General features: G+C 36.2%; 1 protein-coding gene across 1 annotated transcript in view; it reads right to left on the bottom strand.

Annotated features, from left to right (window-relative positions):
* The window catches only part of LOC116177863 (G protein-activated inward rectifier potassium channel 3-like), a 51,495-nt gene that overhangs the window by 24,272 nt on the left and 13,011 nt on the right, over positions 1 to 14,212 (bottom strand). The window contains exon 2 of the mRNA XM_031497014.1: positions 5,835 to 6,147. Within this exon, the coding sequence (XP_031352874.1) occupies positions 5,835 to 6,097 (263 nt within the window). The 5' untranslated portion in view covers positions 6,098 to 6,147. The remainder of the gene's footprint in view (positions 1 to 5,834; positions 6,148 to 14,212) is intronic.

Raw genomic sequence — 14,212 nt, 5'->3', positions numbered from 1 at the left:
TTGAACTTGTCCCTTCTTTGCAATACATTGACGATATCCTAAATAAATAAACGTGTAAACAAATGAAGAAAACGAGCTCCTGAGTTTGGCTATAGCATGTGCAAAACCAAAGTTTGAAACTGGAGTTAAATTTGCTTTTATTGCAAGTTACTATGTATCAAATTTCATTTAAATCCCTCCATAAAGAAGAAAGTTGGCACTGCGCATGTGCAAATCGAATTTTAAAGCTGACAGACGGACAGACACAGCAAAATTATAAACTCGCTAGGAGCTCGTTAATAAATGGTTATGAGTGCACCGCGTAAACAGAATGATCTCGTAGCTAACGCTGGTGATACAGTAATAAGGTCGAAACGGCCTCCTTACAATGATACGGCGGAGAAAAAAAATCATGAAGCTGCAGATTGGAACCTTCCGCCGGTAAAAAATCCTCCAGCAAAATCAAACGTTCTAGGTAGGGTGTAGTACTTGGTACAGTGTTCATGGATTGCAAATATGTAAGAACCGGGAAAGTTTGTCATGAATGGATCTCATAAATGAGTGTGAACACTATTTTTACTTACGGACAAACCAGAACTTTCGGTTAATATTTTTCTTCCTTAGCACTTTCAGAGTTACGTAATTCACGTTAATTCAAATTAATTCACGTTAATTCAAATTAATTTACGTTATATCAAATTAATTCACGTTAATTTAAATTAATTCACGTTAATTCAAATTAATTCAGAAGGGTGTACACCAAAAATTCAAAGTTGTTTCCCCCTAGAGACGTACCCTCAATTGTAATTAAATAATATGTAGTTATTTGTATACTTAGGCCGCGAAGTCATTCTTTAACGTACCGAAAAGAAGATTGACGCCGAGGCCGCTTGCGGCCGAGGCAAGGCAACTTTGAGGGCGTTAAAGAATGACGCGGCCGTGGTATACACAACATTTTTTGTGCAATTGCGTAGAATCGTCAATAATAAAAATGAGATTTCAAAAATAATAATTTTCTTCGCAAATAGAAAGACGGCCAGTTTTCATTTTACCATGGAAATGAGATAAACAATGAATAATTTTTCGTGAAAGAAAAGTCAAAATGTGTGACTTCGAAAGTGATTCTTCGATATCCGGAACTCCTCCGGAAATAAAACTTGTTGTGAATTCTGCTGTGTTGCAGTTATGAGTTAGTACCTGAAAAATCGAAGCGGCAGTACGAAAAATGCTACAAGGACTTCAAGTGGACCTGTCAGTTTGAGTTCTAATGAAAATCAAAATGTTACAGTTTCAAAGTATAACGCTTCTAACACTTTAGACTTTATTTCAGGAGTAAGTATAAGTAACAATACGAACTGTAGGCTTAATATTAACATTTATCCAAAAGATTTGTAATTGCCTACATGCTGATTGTCAAAATATATGTGACATTGTCTTACTTTAACGGCCGTCGCTATGACAGCGGCCGCGAAAGTGAATTTCGCGGCCGCCATGGCGAACGCGAAGTTGTTGTTTCGCGTCCAATTGCACAAAATAGTTATTTGTGTACCAAGGCCGTAAAAGTGATCTTTTTTGGCCGAAGCTGCTGTTTGCGGCCGAGGCGGTAGCCGAGGCCGCAATTCAGATGGGGCCTAACAAATCACTTTTGGCCAAGGTGCACACAACATTTTTTAGGCGATCATCAAAAAAGAATTCAAAAATTTGCTCATAAACATATTTTTTCTGAAAATCATAGTTATCTTAGACAATTAAAAACAAAGCATTTCCTGTCATAAATGTAATTATAATTAGCATCTTTGCGTGTGTTTTGTGCGTATCAAAATGGGCGATAGCGACAGTTCAGATACCCCAAATGAAATTTTGGAAGCTGCAAGCGTTGCGACCCTAAGTCATATAGGTATGATATAAGAGCAGGCGTTTGAGAGTAAAAGTACAATCACAACTTCCTCCGTTGCACAAGATTTTAATAATGTCAAATGCAATAGGTCCTTCGTAACTGTGGCTTCCAAGACCTTATAGTTAACATGCTGTACAATTATTAGAAACCTGATTACCTACTTTGATGGTAGGTATAGGTAGCTACTTGTGTTCTCAGTTAATTGCTGGTGATTCTTCGTATAATAATGTAAGCAATAACATCTTCCTCATGTTTTGGTTCTACACTTCAAAAAGGTCTGCAAGCAGCAAAGATTGAAACGTCAAACTATAATTTTAAATGTGAACATTGTGATTATGCAAAATAGTGTGAAACATTCCTACAAGTCCGAAAATGAAAAAAACACACGTGGATGGCCCTATCCTTGATGGGGCTAGACCAGATAGACGCTTTGTATCAAACAGATTACTGTTTCTCACACATCAGTTTCAAATAAGTACAGTTTGACAGATGTGTACAATAAAGTAAAGTTTGACAGAAGCGTACAATAAAGTGAAACTTTATGGCCGCAAAAGCGACCACAAAATCAACGTTTTTGTGATGATAGCCTAAAAAATTAATTATTTAACGCAGCCAAAATTACTCGTGAGATCGATAATAATTCGCTAATAAAATACTGATCTGTATTACCAAAAATGCGCTTTGGTCATGCATTTGCTGATTTACAACTTGTTTTATTTAAATTGTAAATGTATGGTTAAATTTTCCCCAGTTCAGACGCGAAATATGTAATGAAAATTGTAAATTGGAAATTAACCACAAATCCTCAAAATTTTTCACCAAAGCTAATGCTCTTTATTCCTTATTAATTAAAGAACGTCTACAAAATAGCTTCTTATAAACGCAGACGTCCATTTTTAATCGTTAATTCGTTTACTTAATTCCCAAAATAAAAGATAAGGTACCACATAATTTCCAAATACGACAAACATATGCTACGTTGCAGTTTCTATGATGCTGAAATAACATGCCGAATTGGCAGTTCTAATCCAAAAGAAAATAACTGAATACGATCCAAATCCCCGACATCTCGTCTCCAGACATTCGGAATCCATTAAGAAAACAACGCTCTATAGACATTAAAAAGGACAAACTTCCATTCCACCGAATACTCAGTTATTTATTCTTACAATTCCAGTACCAAGTCTCCGAATCCCTAACTTTACCACAAAAATAGTGTTACACTATACTACGTGGATTAATTTTCAACAAAATATGCCGAAAATATAGTATCTGAGGATAGGGAAAATGAAAACGAAATTTTTCAGTTTTTCCGTGATATCTCAGTTATTTTCAAAGACTTTCAACAATTTTAAATACATTTTTTTGTTCACAAAAAGGGTCAACTTTGTTCCCAATCAACATAGACAGCATCACTCACGGTTACGAAGATCCCAATGGTGAACCACGAATTTGAACCACACCTCCCTGTACATGATAGAAAGCTGAAGAGCATAAATAAGTAACTTGATTTGATTCTTTGATTTCTGTATTTTATAGTTTATGAATTATTTTGCGATTGTGGGAATATAAATAAAAATTGGTCTCATTATTTAGCAAGATTTCTTCAATTTTTTCGATATACGTGGACTAGTGATGCCTAGATATGTCGTGGTAGTTTCGTATTACAGGGAGATTTTGTTTATTTTGTAGTCATCGCTATCGATGGTGCCATGTAGCTGAGAATTGTTAACGCGACAAGAAATTATTTCGAGTTGAGTTGAGTTACCGATGTCAAGGAGTCTGATTGGACGAAAAAATTTGGTTGTTCCCGTCGAACCGTCAGAAAAATAGTGCCACGCGAAGTTAAGTCGGTCACCTGTAACTCTCTCCGGAATGGATGGAAATGCCCGTTGAACCGTGTGCTAAGTCCCGTCAACAACCTGTAAATTATCAGTAAGATGAATTTTATTTTGCGTCATTCAGATGCGCTTTGAGCGACTGAGCCACTAACGCAGTTAAGTCAACCACCTGTAATCTAAATAGCGAAAGTTTTAAAGGCCCGAATTAAAGTTTAGTGATCCTCACTGAGAAAGGGCAACTTACGAATTAAAAACTATTAAGTGCGGCGAATACAAACAAATGCGCAAAAGTTTAAACCGCGAATTAAAGTTTGATAACCCTGATTTAAAAAGGATAATTTACGACTTGGAAACTAATACGATAAATACGAACAATAGCGGAAGTTTATAAAAGCGCGAAATTAAATGCCGACATCCAGAAAACTAGAAGAATGGATTTATTGAATTCGACATTTTTTATATAATGACATTTACCGTCGGATTTTTCTGTATAAATCCATCAAAGGAATTAAAATTTTTAATCACGGAGGTAGTATCTATTTGCCTTAGTGGAGATTCGCCAAAAACCTCGTGTACGGGAATCGTCTTTATTACTTCGAAGTGCACCTGGTTTCGTATTGTGAAATATTCATACAAAGACTACAATTACGGTAAATTAAATTCCTTGGTGAAGCGGTTTTTGGGTAAACGAATTGGTATCGACAGTTGCGGTATTAAAAGTATAAAATAACCGTGTAAATAAAATCGCGATACGCCGCATATACTTATAAACTTTGATCGACATCGCAAGTACGAACTTGTTCACTGACATCTTTGACCAAGTGAAATGCTGAGATTGCGGGACGCGCGGGTTTGAAACTACTTAATCTGGGAAAAACTAGATACCCAACTGTCGACATATGTTGGGATTTTCCATTTCCCATAAAGAAAGAAACTACGCATACCACAGAAGACTAACCTTGCCCTAGGGGAATTTTCCACTGCGAAGAAATCTTAGAAATCGGCGGCAGTTCCAAATAATATGAATGACTTTTTTTGTAGGAAGGAAGTTCAATTATTTTACCCAAAATCGCCCTGAAACCTTGATTTTCATGCCTACTTTCTGTCAGGAAATTTTAGTTTCCATGACAGAGGCAGAGCAGACTACGTTTCCTGCCGCTTGTCACTTTACTTGCCGCACCTGCCACTTTACCGCCCGTATTTTTGACATTTCCAAGTGTCTATAAGGACTCCTGTCATCACTGACAGATTGACATTAATCAAAAGTTCTATATAAAAATTAAAATTTTATATTAAAATACGATTTCGGGTAAAATTTAATACAAAACTCGTCAGTAAAATGACATTACCTGACTCGGAAATTAAAGAACTCGACCCCAAAGGGGCCTCGCACTTCAATATTTCCTCGCCAGTAATGTACCATTTTCCGGACTTTTATGTAAATAACTATGAAGATTTACCCTATGAAATTGTATGCTCTTTCAAAAAGGCGTGCCTCTTAAATACTATCAGAATGTATTAAAGAGTCTGTAGGTCTTTACGATTTTCAGTCTCTTGGGGACTTGAAAACCTTTGGAAAGTCGTGGTATTTTCCAAGACTGTTAGGATATTCTTATAACCTACTGGAGGCTTTTGGAAGCTCAGAAACCTGTACTTGGATGTAACAATTTGGGGCAATTTTTTTTAAATTCTACTCCCCCGTTTTTGAAAGGAATTCCAAAATTGTGTCTAGCAATGGAATATCCAATTAGGAACGATATACTTAGTGTGACAACGAATGGAGCGCCACCATTTTTCCTGGTAGGCCATAATAGAGAAGCCCAGCTCTGGTTCCAAGTAAAAAGATTGCCGAGGGCCCCAAAGGGTTTGCAAACTTTTTTGATGAGTTCGCCCAAAACTTGCTTGAAGAAACTTAAAATTCTTAGAGAGTTATTAGCGCTCCCCGGAACTCAAAAAAGGTGTTTACTTTCACAGAGAGAAGTTGACACCTACCACCCAATAACACGGCCCCATTTCATAATTACATTTCAATAAATTATTTTAAAAAAACATTTCATGAATTTGTGAAAACATACGTCAAGAAATGAAATAAAGTGAACAATAACCATTCTACTCACCTACTGAAAACGTGCCCATTCGCGTCCGCCTTTGCTCCTATAGAAATCCTCAAACTCTTATGCAGCGACCCCAAAATACTCGCACTGGATCTTCTCCGTGCATCGACCCTAGGCACGGGTAACTGCTGCGACCGTACGACGCTTGGCGCCTTCCCATTTCCCAAAAGCTTCTCCCATTGCTCGTCCTCGCAAACTTCGGGCACCTGTTCACTCTTAACCTCTTCGAGTGCGCTCTCTTGCAGCGAGTCATTCGTGTCACTCATATCGTCCGTCTAAATCTTAACTGCGGAACATGATGGCTCCTTGGCGATATCTGTAAAGATGAGTCAACGTTTTAGTACTAAGTTACCATGGTACCTACGAACGTGCTAATGATCGAATTTTATTTACGTGATTCGTTTTTATGCATACAACGATGATTCTGTACTGCGTGAAGAAAGAACGTATGATAAAATGTTTATTGTAATGACTTCAGCGAAATTATACACCTTGCCGTTTCATTTTTTCTACTTAGTAAGTTCTCCGATATGTGTCAACTTTCAGGAAGTGCACAATTTAGAAAATTCTATGCATTTCACAAATATTTTCAAATAGTTTCATGGGAAATCAAACTTCTTTCAAAATTAGGGACGGGAAACCTCTACAGAAACAGGGATTGGATTGATCTCAAACCAGATAAAAGAAAGTATGTGGTTAGATTTTGTGGATTATTTCACACACCCTGTTTTAGAAAAGATCCTCTTTCCCTCACTCTTCCCAAAATGATTACGGATTACCCAACTAAGAAAGTTTGTCAGAATGTAACGAAAAATATACTTAATTTGATGAACAGTATCCAGTCTCATTTTACTCAGGATGTAGGTATTATTGCATTGTCTTCCCCAAAATATCCCATATCCCATCTGGTTATACCAGAGCTGTTTTTCTGGTTCTTCCAAAAACGAAATAAGTCCGATTGGCACTGGAGTCCGTAAATTCTGTAATCTCGAATTTCGAGAAAAAGCCAAGCTGCCTTCCTTTGAGGAGTACAGGAGTTTTTGACCTTTCGAAGTATGCTAACCAAGCAGCCTGTAAGCGGGTCAATTGCGCAGGAAACTCGAGGTAATTGGTACTGTAACATACGGATACGGTAATTGCACTTTTCTTATATTTGCATGTTCAATCCATTACCATGCCTTTAAGGGCAAAAAAAATTAAACTTTGGCCATTGAAATAATAAAAAAAGAAACGGCATTTTCATATTGTCAAAATGTGCTAATATTTTTAATTTGAACTAACCTAGTGATCAAGATATTTTTATTTTAAATAATGAAGACCTTACAGTTGGGTTAAAAAATTTCTATTTCTTAAGACCATGAGTTGTGTGAGGAACGTCCACCTTCCACAAAGGAGAATTACAACACGGTTTGACTAGAGGAGCGATCAAACGTGAAGTTTCAGGTTAAAGAAATACAGCTCCACCAAGTTAGTCCCTGCAATTTAAAAAAATGTGTAATGCAAATTTTTGAATAGTGCTACTGTTGTGCTCAATTGCTGATCTAGAAAATCAGTTTTCCTTTAATTGAAAAGCAGGCAATTTGATGCTGATCCCTCGCGTTTTTTTTACAGATATGGAATAAGCAATAATGACAATCAATTGTGTTCGCTGCATATTATTTTGTGCTAATATTGACATAAAATTTCTCAATTCCAGAGACTCCGTGGCCTCGATCAACTTCCGAAAATTTCAAGGAACTTGTTATTAACACCTGGAATAGCACGAGAAGAAAAATCTGACATGAAATTTCTATCCGGATCGCACAATGGATTCGAAAAAACACATACACCGCTTGTGGATGGGACCAGCGCAAAGGAAACCTCCAAAAGACGTATGAAATGGGATGAAGGGATGAATCGCTTCATTTTCGGTACGTATCTGGAGATCACGAAGATGGAAACGGACAGGACAGCATACAGAGGTAAACTATATCACGCGTTCATTACACAATACCCACATTTAGCACACTTAACAGAACAACGCATTGCAGATCAACGTAGAGTTATTATTAAAAATACACTCCTTACATTAGACACACAGGAACAAATCAGGCACGAAATTGAAATATTGTGGCCATTAATAGCTATGTTGGTAAGTATGAATTACATACTATCTCTAGATTTCCAATGTGAGTGTGTGAATTTTTATTTTTATTATATTTATTTTATTTTTTTTAGGACCCTACATAACTTCACCAGACACAGACACTAATCGTTACTTGATTTTAATCCGTGCGATTAGTTAACCAGGCTAGACCTGAGTTCTCACAAGATACACCGACCATAATAATAATAATAATAATCCTGATAGCGTTGGCTATTGTGCCCATCAATAGGTATGTTGGTAAGTACGAATTACATTATCCCTAGATGTCCAATGTACGTGTGTGATTTTTTTTTTTTGTTAATGACCCTACATAACTTCACCAGACACAGACACAGACACTAATCGTTACTTGATTTTAATCCGTGCGATTAGTTAACCAGGCTAGACCTGAGTTCTCACAAGAAACACCAACCATAATAATAATAAAGCTTATTTAATGTTTTGTAGAACAGCCTACATACATAAGTCAATACAAAAGCAACATAAAAATATTACAAATGTAAGAACAAATAGCAATGTGTGTCACCGAGGAAATAGATAAATGCCTGTACGTTGACGATCTGATGATCTGCTGTTCTGATAAAACAATCGGTGCCATAACCCGTAAATTACAAATGGCAATAAATAAAATATGGGAAAATGCAAGCGCTGTCGGGTTTGTGCTGTCGGAAGAGAAGACTAAGGCCACTCACTTCTGTCGACTTCGTAAACCTCACTACGACCCAGTCCTGTTTATGAACGATCAAATTATAAGTGTACCCCAAGAGGTCAAGTTCCTGGGGTTAACATTTGACCGTGAATTAAGATGGTCTAGACACCTGCAAAACATTGTTACCACAAGTAGGAGGTTGCTGAACATAATCAGAGTTTTAGCGAATAATAAATGGGGTGCGCATGCTAAGACTCTACTTAACATATATAGAGCATTGATTCTATCAAAAATTGATTATGGTAGCCCTGCCTACCTCACATGCGGTAACAACACTTTATTAGGAGCACTAGATAAAATCCAGAACCTTGCAATAAGGTATTCTCTTGGAGCATACCCAACAACTCCTGTCGCCTCACTTCACGTGGAAGCAAACATTCTTCCTTTAACTCTTCGCCGAAAGCAGATTCTGGTCAACTATTATCTTAAAGTGTCTCTAGATAAACAGTCACCCGAACCATCACTTGCTTACAAATGAGATCACAAATGCTCGTCTAAATAGATGTAGAACGATAGGAGAAAGAGCTAGAGAAGAACTGAGACACTTAGAACTCCATGAAGCAAATTTTGCAGATTTGTCTAAAATAGTTCGAGGCAGGCTTGTAAAAGCTCAAATAAATGAGCGTTGGAGTGACCAGTGGAGGGCATCTGACACATTCTTGAAGAGGGTCAAGCCCAGCCTAGGACCACTGTTTCTTGTTAATACGAATCGTTCCGCTTTGATAAAACTATATAGACTCCGGCTTGGCCATACTGCCTTGACACATTGTTTTTTTGTTGGCCGGTGAAGATCATCCTCATTGCGTAAGGTGTGATGTAAACCTAACACCGGAGCATATAGTTTGTGTTTGTCCAGAATACCAAGATGCCCGTAACCTCTATCAAATAAGTGACATATGGGAAGAGAATTTTAGCACTGTAAATAAATGCTCAGAAGTACTGCGATTTCTAAGCACCATAAATGTGATAAGTAAACTGTGATAAAATGTTTGTAATAATATGTCCTATGACTGTACGTTTGAGCTGAAAATCTGTGATATATATGTAACTAGTATGCATCTTAAAACTGTGATATCTTAGCTGCTATAAGTAGGAAATAGATTGGCAAATGGCCTTAGAAGCCGAAGCCTCAGGTGGGGTTTTAGTGGGTATGCCCAAATAATGGAAGAGTCCCACACTACTCCAGACCTCCATCTGGAGTGTGCGTAATGCATTTCCCCACCTGTCCAAAAAAAAAAAAACAAAATTATAACAACAATACTTAATTGTCACGAAAAGAACTCTGTACTGAAAAATTCCTCATACGAGTAAAACGCTTTATCAATAAGAAATGCTTTAGTTCTTGATTTGAATAAATTAAAAGGTAAAGCCTTAATATTGTGAGGAATATAATTATACATTTTTATATTGATATAATCAAAACTGTTTTGCGTCTTACTTAAACGGCAGAAAGGGACAAATGCATTTAATTTGTTGCGGGTGTCATAATTATGAACATCGCAATTTTTAACTCCGAAACACATGGAAAAATAAAACAAAATCCCTGAAAGAAGCTTGTTTGGACATATTACCCCGCACGCAAACGGGCGACAAATAAAATAGAAAATCTTAAAATTACTTAACAGTTATAATAATCCAAATAATTAAAGTAAAGTAACATTAGGTATCTAGCGTTTGGAAATGTTCGGAAAATCGGTGGGTACCTTTGGAAAAGGAAAAGAAAGTTTTAATGGGTGCTAAACCCATTTTCGACACAAATCGTCACTGAAAACGATCAAAGTAATTGTCTACTTTTCAGTGTAATTAACTTAAAACGCCAACTTTAACGTTTATATTGACACTTTATGGATCCTAAATGCTTCTGGCACACTAAAATGTATTGTAAGTGTAATAAATGAATACGTCTGGTCGATAAAATATCTTCTTGTCTAAGCACCATAAATTCACAATGGCTACAAATGAAGTGGAACAATATTTAGCACAGAAAAGCAATTACTTAAAATATGCCGATATTTCGCCGGATTTATAACAGAACGAACGTCACGGATTACTTTAAAATGTTGTAAAAATAAATCTAAAATTGATGGGCTACTTTCCTTGTACTCACCGTTGGAATTCAACGGCAGGAAAAGCGTTATTTTTATGGAAATTTGGCACAATTTTTTCTGTATGTGTGATGTTTAATAAATCTTTCGTATCAAACGTTGAAGTTTTTCGATTAGCACATAAAAGAAACTGATTTTTCAACAAATTAAGAGTGATTAATGCTTAAATGCTTAAAAGTAGTTGCGAGTGTGATAAAGAGGGTTCAAAACTCGCCAACATATTTTAAGTGGCTCTTTAAAAGTTAAATTTGCTCACTTTGTTGAATGAAATATACCTTCTTTATAAATCGCTACTTTACGAATTTAAATCAGACGTTAGTCGATAGTTAAGTTAATCTTCAATACACTCCGTTAAGACAATAAACTAAAGTGATCATACCAAGACAACAGCGTTTTCTCAAATGCCTAATGTACCAACTTATTTTTAGTTCTGTAGTAGGTATATATCTCTGTTAAAAAGTCCTTCGACCAAAGTAAATGAGGTACATACTAATATCTAAATAATTTAATAAATTGGAACCATCGTCCATCATTGTATTTTTAGAAGACTATCTCGGTACCTATGTGAGCCCGATTGTCTTCATTCTTCTCGAACATTTGAAACAAAGGCAAAAATTCCAGTATTTAATAGTATTCGAAAATCTTGAAGATCTTCAAATGCGACATTCATTCGTGTTAGTAGGGCCGGAATAGTATATTGAAAGACAAGTGTTACAATGCGACCTATTGTAATACGACTATCTTGTGGCACGAGTGGCGACGCGAAGCGTAGCCACGAGTGTCCGCAAGATAGGAGTATTACAATAAAGCATTGTAACACGCGTTTTTCATACTATTTTTTCTATTTCGGTGCTTAAATTTGATTTAAAAAATCATTATCAGAAACTATAGGGAACATTAGAACTAACATGTTTTATGTTGGAAACACTTTTTATGCCGTTAAGTTTTAGGTTGGTAGCGTATTAAGACTGACATTTTGAAGTTCAAACATGGAAGTACCCAACGAAGTACCTACTTCTACTAACTAGTAACTGCCAACTTAAGAGATGAGTTAACAAAAAAAAACGACTATAATCACTGTCTTTGTGCAACTCCGAAAACAGTTGTACAAAATCATCATTGTGACACCGAAATAGAAAAAAGAATAACCCTACCGCAGGTGGCACTGCGTGTCGTACGAGCCGACTAAACAACAGCAACTCTCTGGCTCTCTGTTTTACTGATTATGATTTATTTCTCGATAGTGACAATTTTAGACGATCGTAGTCATTTGGCAGGATCTCTTCAATTTTTTGGTTGTCGTACGTGTACGAGTGGTCGTTAAATACACTCCTGACTTTGTAAATGAGTTTGAAAACTTAAGGCGCCCTTGAGTCGTGGGATACGGGGTGATTGATTCAGATTACAGGAAAGATTTGTTGTCTTTATCCAGGCAGCTGCGTCGTTATGGATGTACTGGGTAAGACGGAAATTACTTCACATTGAGTTGACTTCGAGCCGTCAAGCAATCTGATTGGATGGGTAAAATTAGCTTATTGGTGCCACAGATTTGCGTCACAGGACGCGTCAGTAAATCGCATTGATACAAAACCAGAGTTAGGGCAAGCACCTGTAAATTAGCGCAGGGTGGTTTTATATATTGGTGTGACTAGGCATGGGAATTTTTTTCGATATATCGATAGGTATCGATAGTTATCGATATATCGAATAACAATAAGTAGAGCTAAAAAAATCGATATATCGATAGATCGATAACTATCGATATATCGATACCTATCGATATGTCGATAACTATGGATATATCGATATGTCGATAACTATCGATATGTCGATAACTATCGATATGTCGATAACTATTGATATATCGATATGTCGATAACTATCGATATATCGATATGTCGATAACTATCGATATATCGATATGTCGATAACTATCGATATGTCGATAACTATTATGTCGATAACTATCGATATATCGATATGTCGATAACTATTGATATATCGATATGTCGATAAATAAAATTATGTTATTGTTGAGATTTCAACGAGCGCTACTATTTTTATTAATAAAATCCATTTTCGGGTTTACTCTCGTGTAAATTTACTATTTTTATCATCATCATCCATGCCAAATAAACGCAGTAATAAAATCTTTAGAAAATACCTAGATCTTTTCGTCTTACTGACGATTGCTCAAAAAAAGAAGCACTTCAAAAACTTGAACAAAATGTTGCATCAAAATGGCTACTCTTTAGATAAAATAAAGAAGACAATCAAAGGGTGTTATTATGGCCTATGTATCGGTATCTGATTGATGGTTACAGAGGACCAGTCACAAAAAAACAGAAAAAGCTAAGAACACTTCAAATTTAGATATACAGTTTCAATTGATTGACATTTGCGAAATCTAACAAAAAACTCTTGATAAAGGTAGCAAAGAGACGTCGAGTAACTATTAATAGTCACTTTACACGAGAATAAACCGGAAAATGGATTTTATTAATAAAACTCGATAAGATAACTATCCCTGTCGATAACTATCGATACGTCGAATATTTCTCTCAAATGAGACGTGCAATTACCGCTTAATTACAGCGGTAATTGCATTGTAGAAAGCTAAAGAGCCCTGCGATAATTGCACAGTTAATATGGTAACTCCATTAAAGTTGCAAAACTGCATTCGGTTATTTTCATATTTTGTTAAAAGAGCCCTCTTGTCTTGTCAGGCTCTTTCGCCAAAATATAAAAGTAAACTCATGCAGTTTTTAGACACGCTTTCAAAAAAATTATCGGTATTATTATATCGATACCTATATATTAAAAACTATCGCCATAACGAGAACTATCGATATACCGATACTTATCGATATAGCGGCAGTTATCGATCTTTCGATAGTTATCGGTGTATCGATAACCATCGATATTTTGATAATTATCGGCATATCGATAAGTAAAATATATCGATAGGTAAGTACCCGATACTTATATCGATAGGTGAAAACAGTTATCGCCCATCCCTAGCGATAACTATCGACATATCGATATATCGATACCTATCGATAGTATTCATATATCGATAACGATCGATATATCGATAACTATCGACATATCGATAACTATCGACATACGATAGTTATCGATTTTCGATAGTTATCGATTTTCGATAATTATCGATATTTCGATAGTTATCGATAGGTATCGATATATCGATAACGATCGATATTTCGATAATTATCCGCATATCGATAAGTAAAATATATCGATAGGTAAGTACCCGATACTTATCGATAGGTGAAAACAGTTATCGCCCATCCCTAGGTGTGACACCCTAATAATCAAGAACATGTATTACTTTCGAAGAAATTTCGTGCGCCAACGGCAGGGAAGTTAAGTACCTACGTGTACAACAAACGAGTTAAGT

The sequence above is a fragment of the Photinus pyralis genome, unplaced genomic scaffold (genome assembly GCF_008802855.1).
Source record: "Photinus pyralis isolate 1611_PpyrPB1 unplaced genomic scaffold, Ppyr1.3 Ppyr1.4_LG8, whole genome shotgun sequence".
NCBI lineage: Eukaryota > Metazoa > Arthropoda > Insecta > Coleoptera > Lampyridae > Photinus > Photinus pyralis.
Note: the sequence above shows the minus strand (reverse complement) of the source record. Positions and strands in the feature narration are given on the sequence as shown.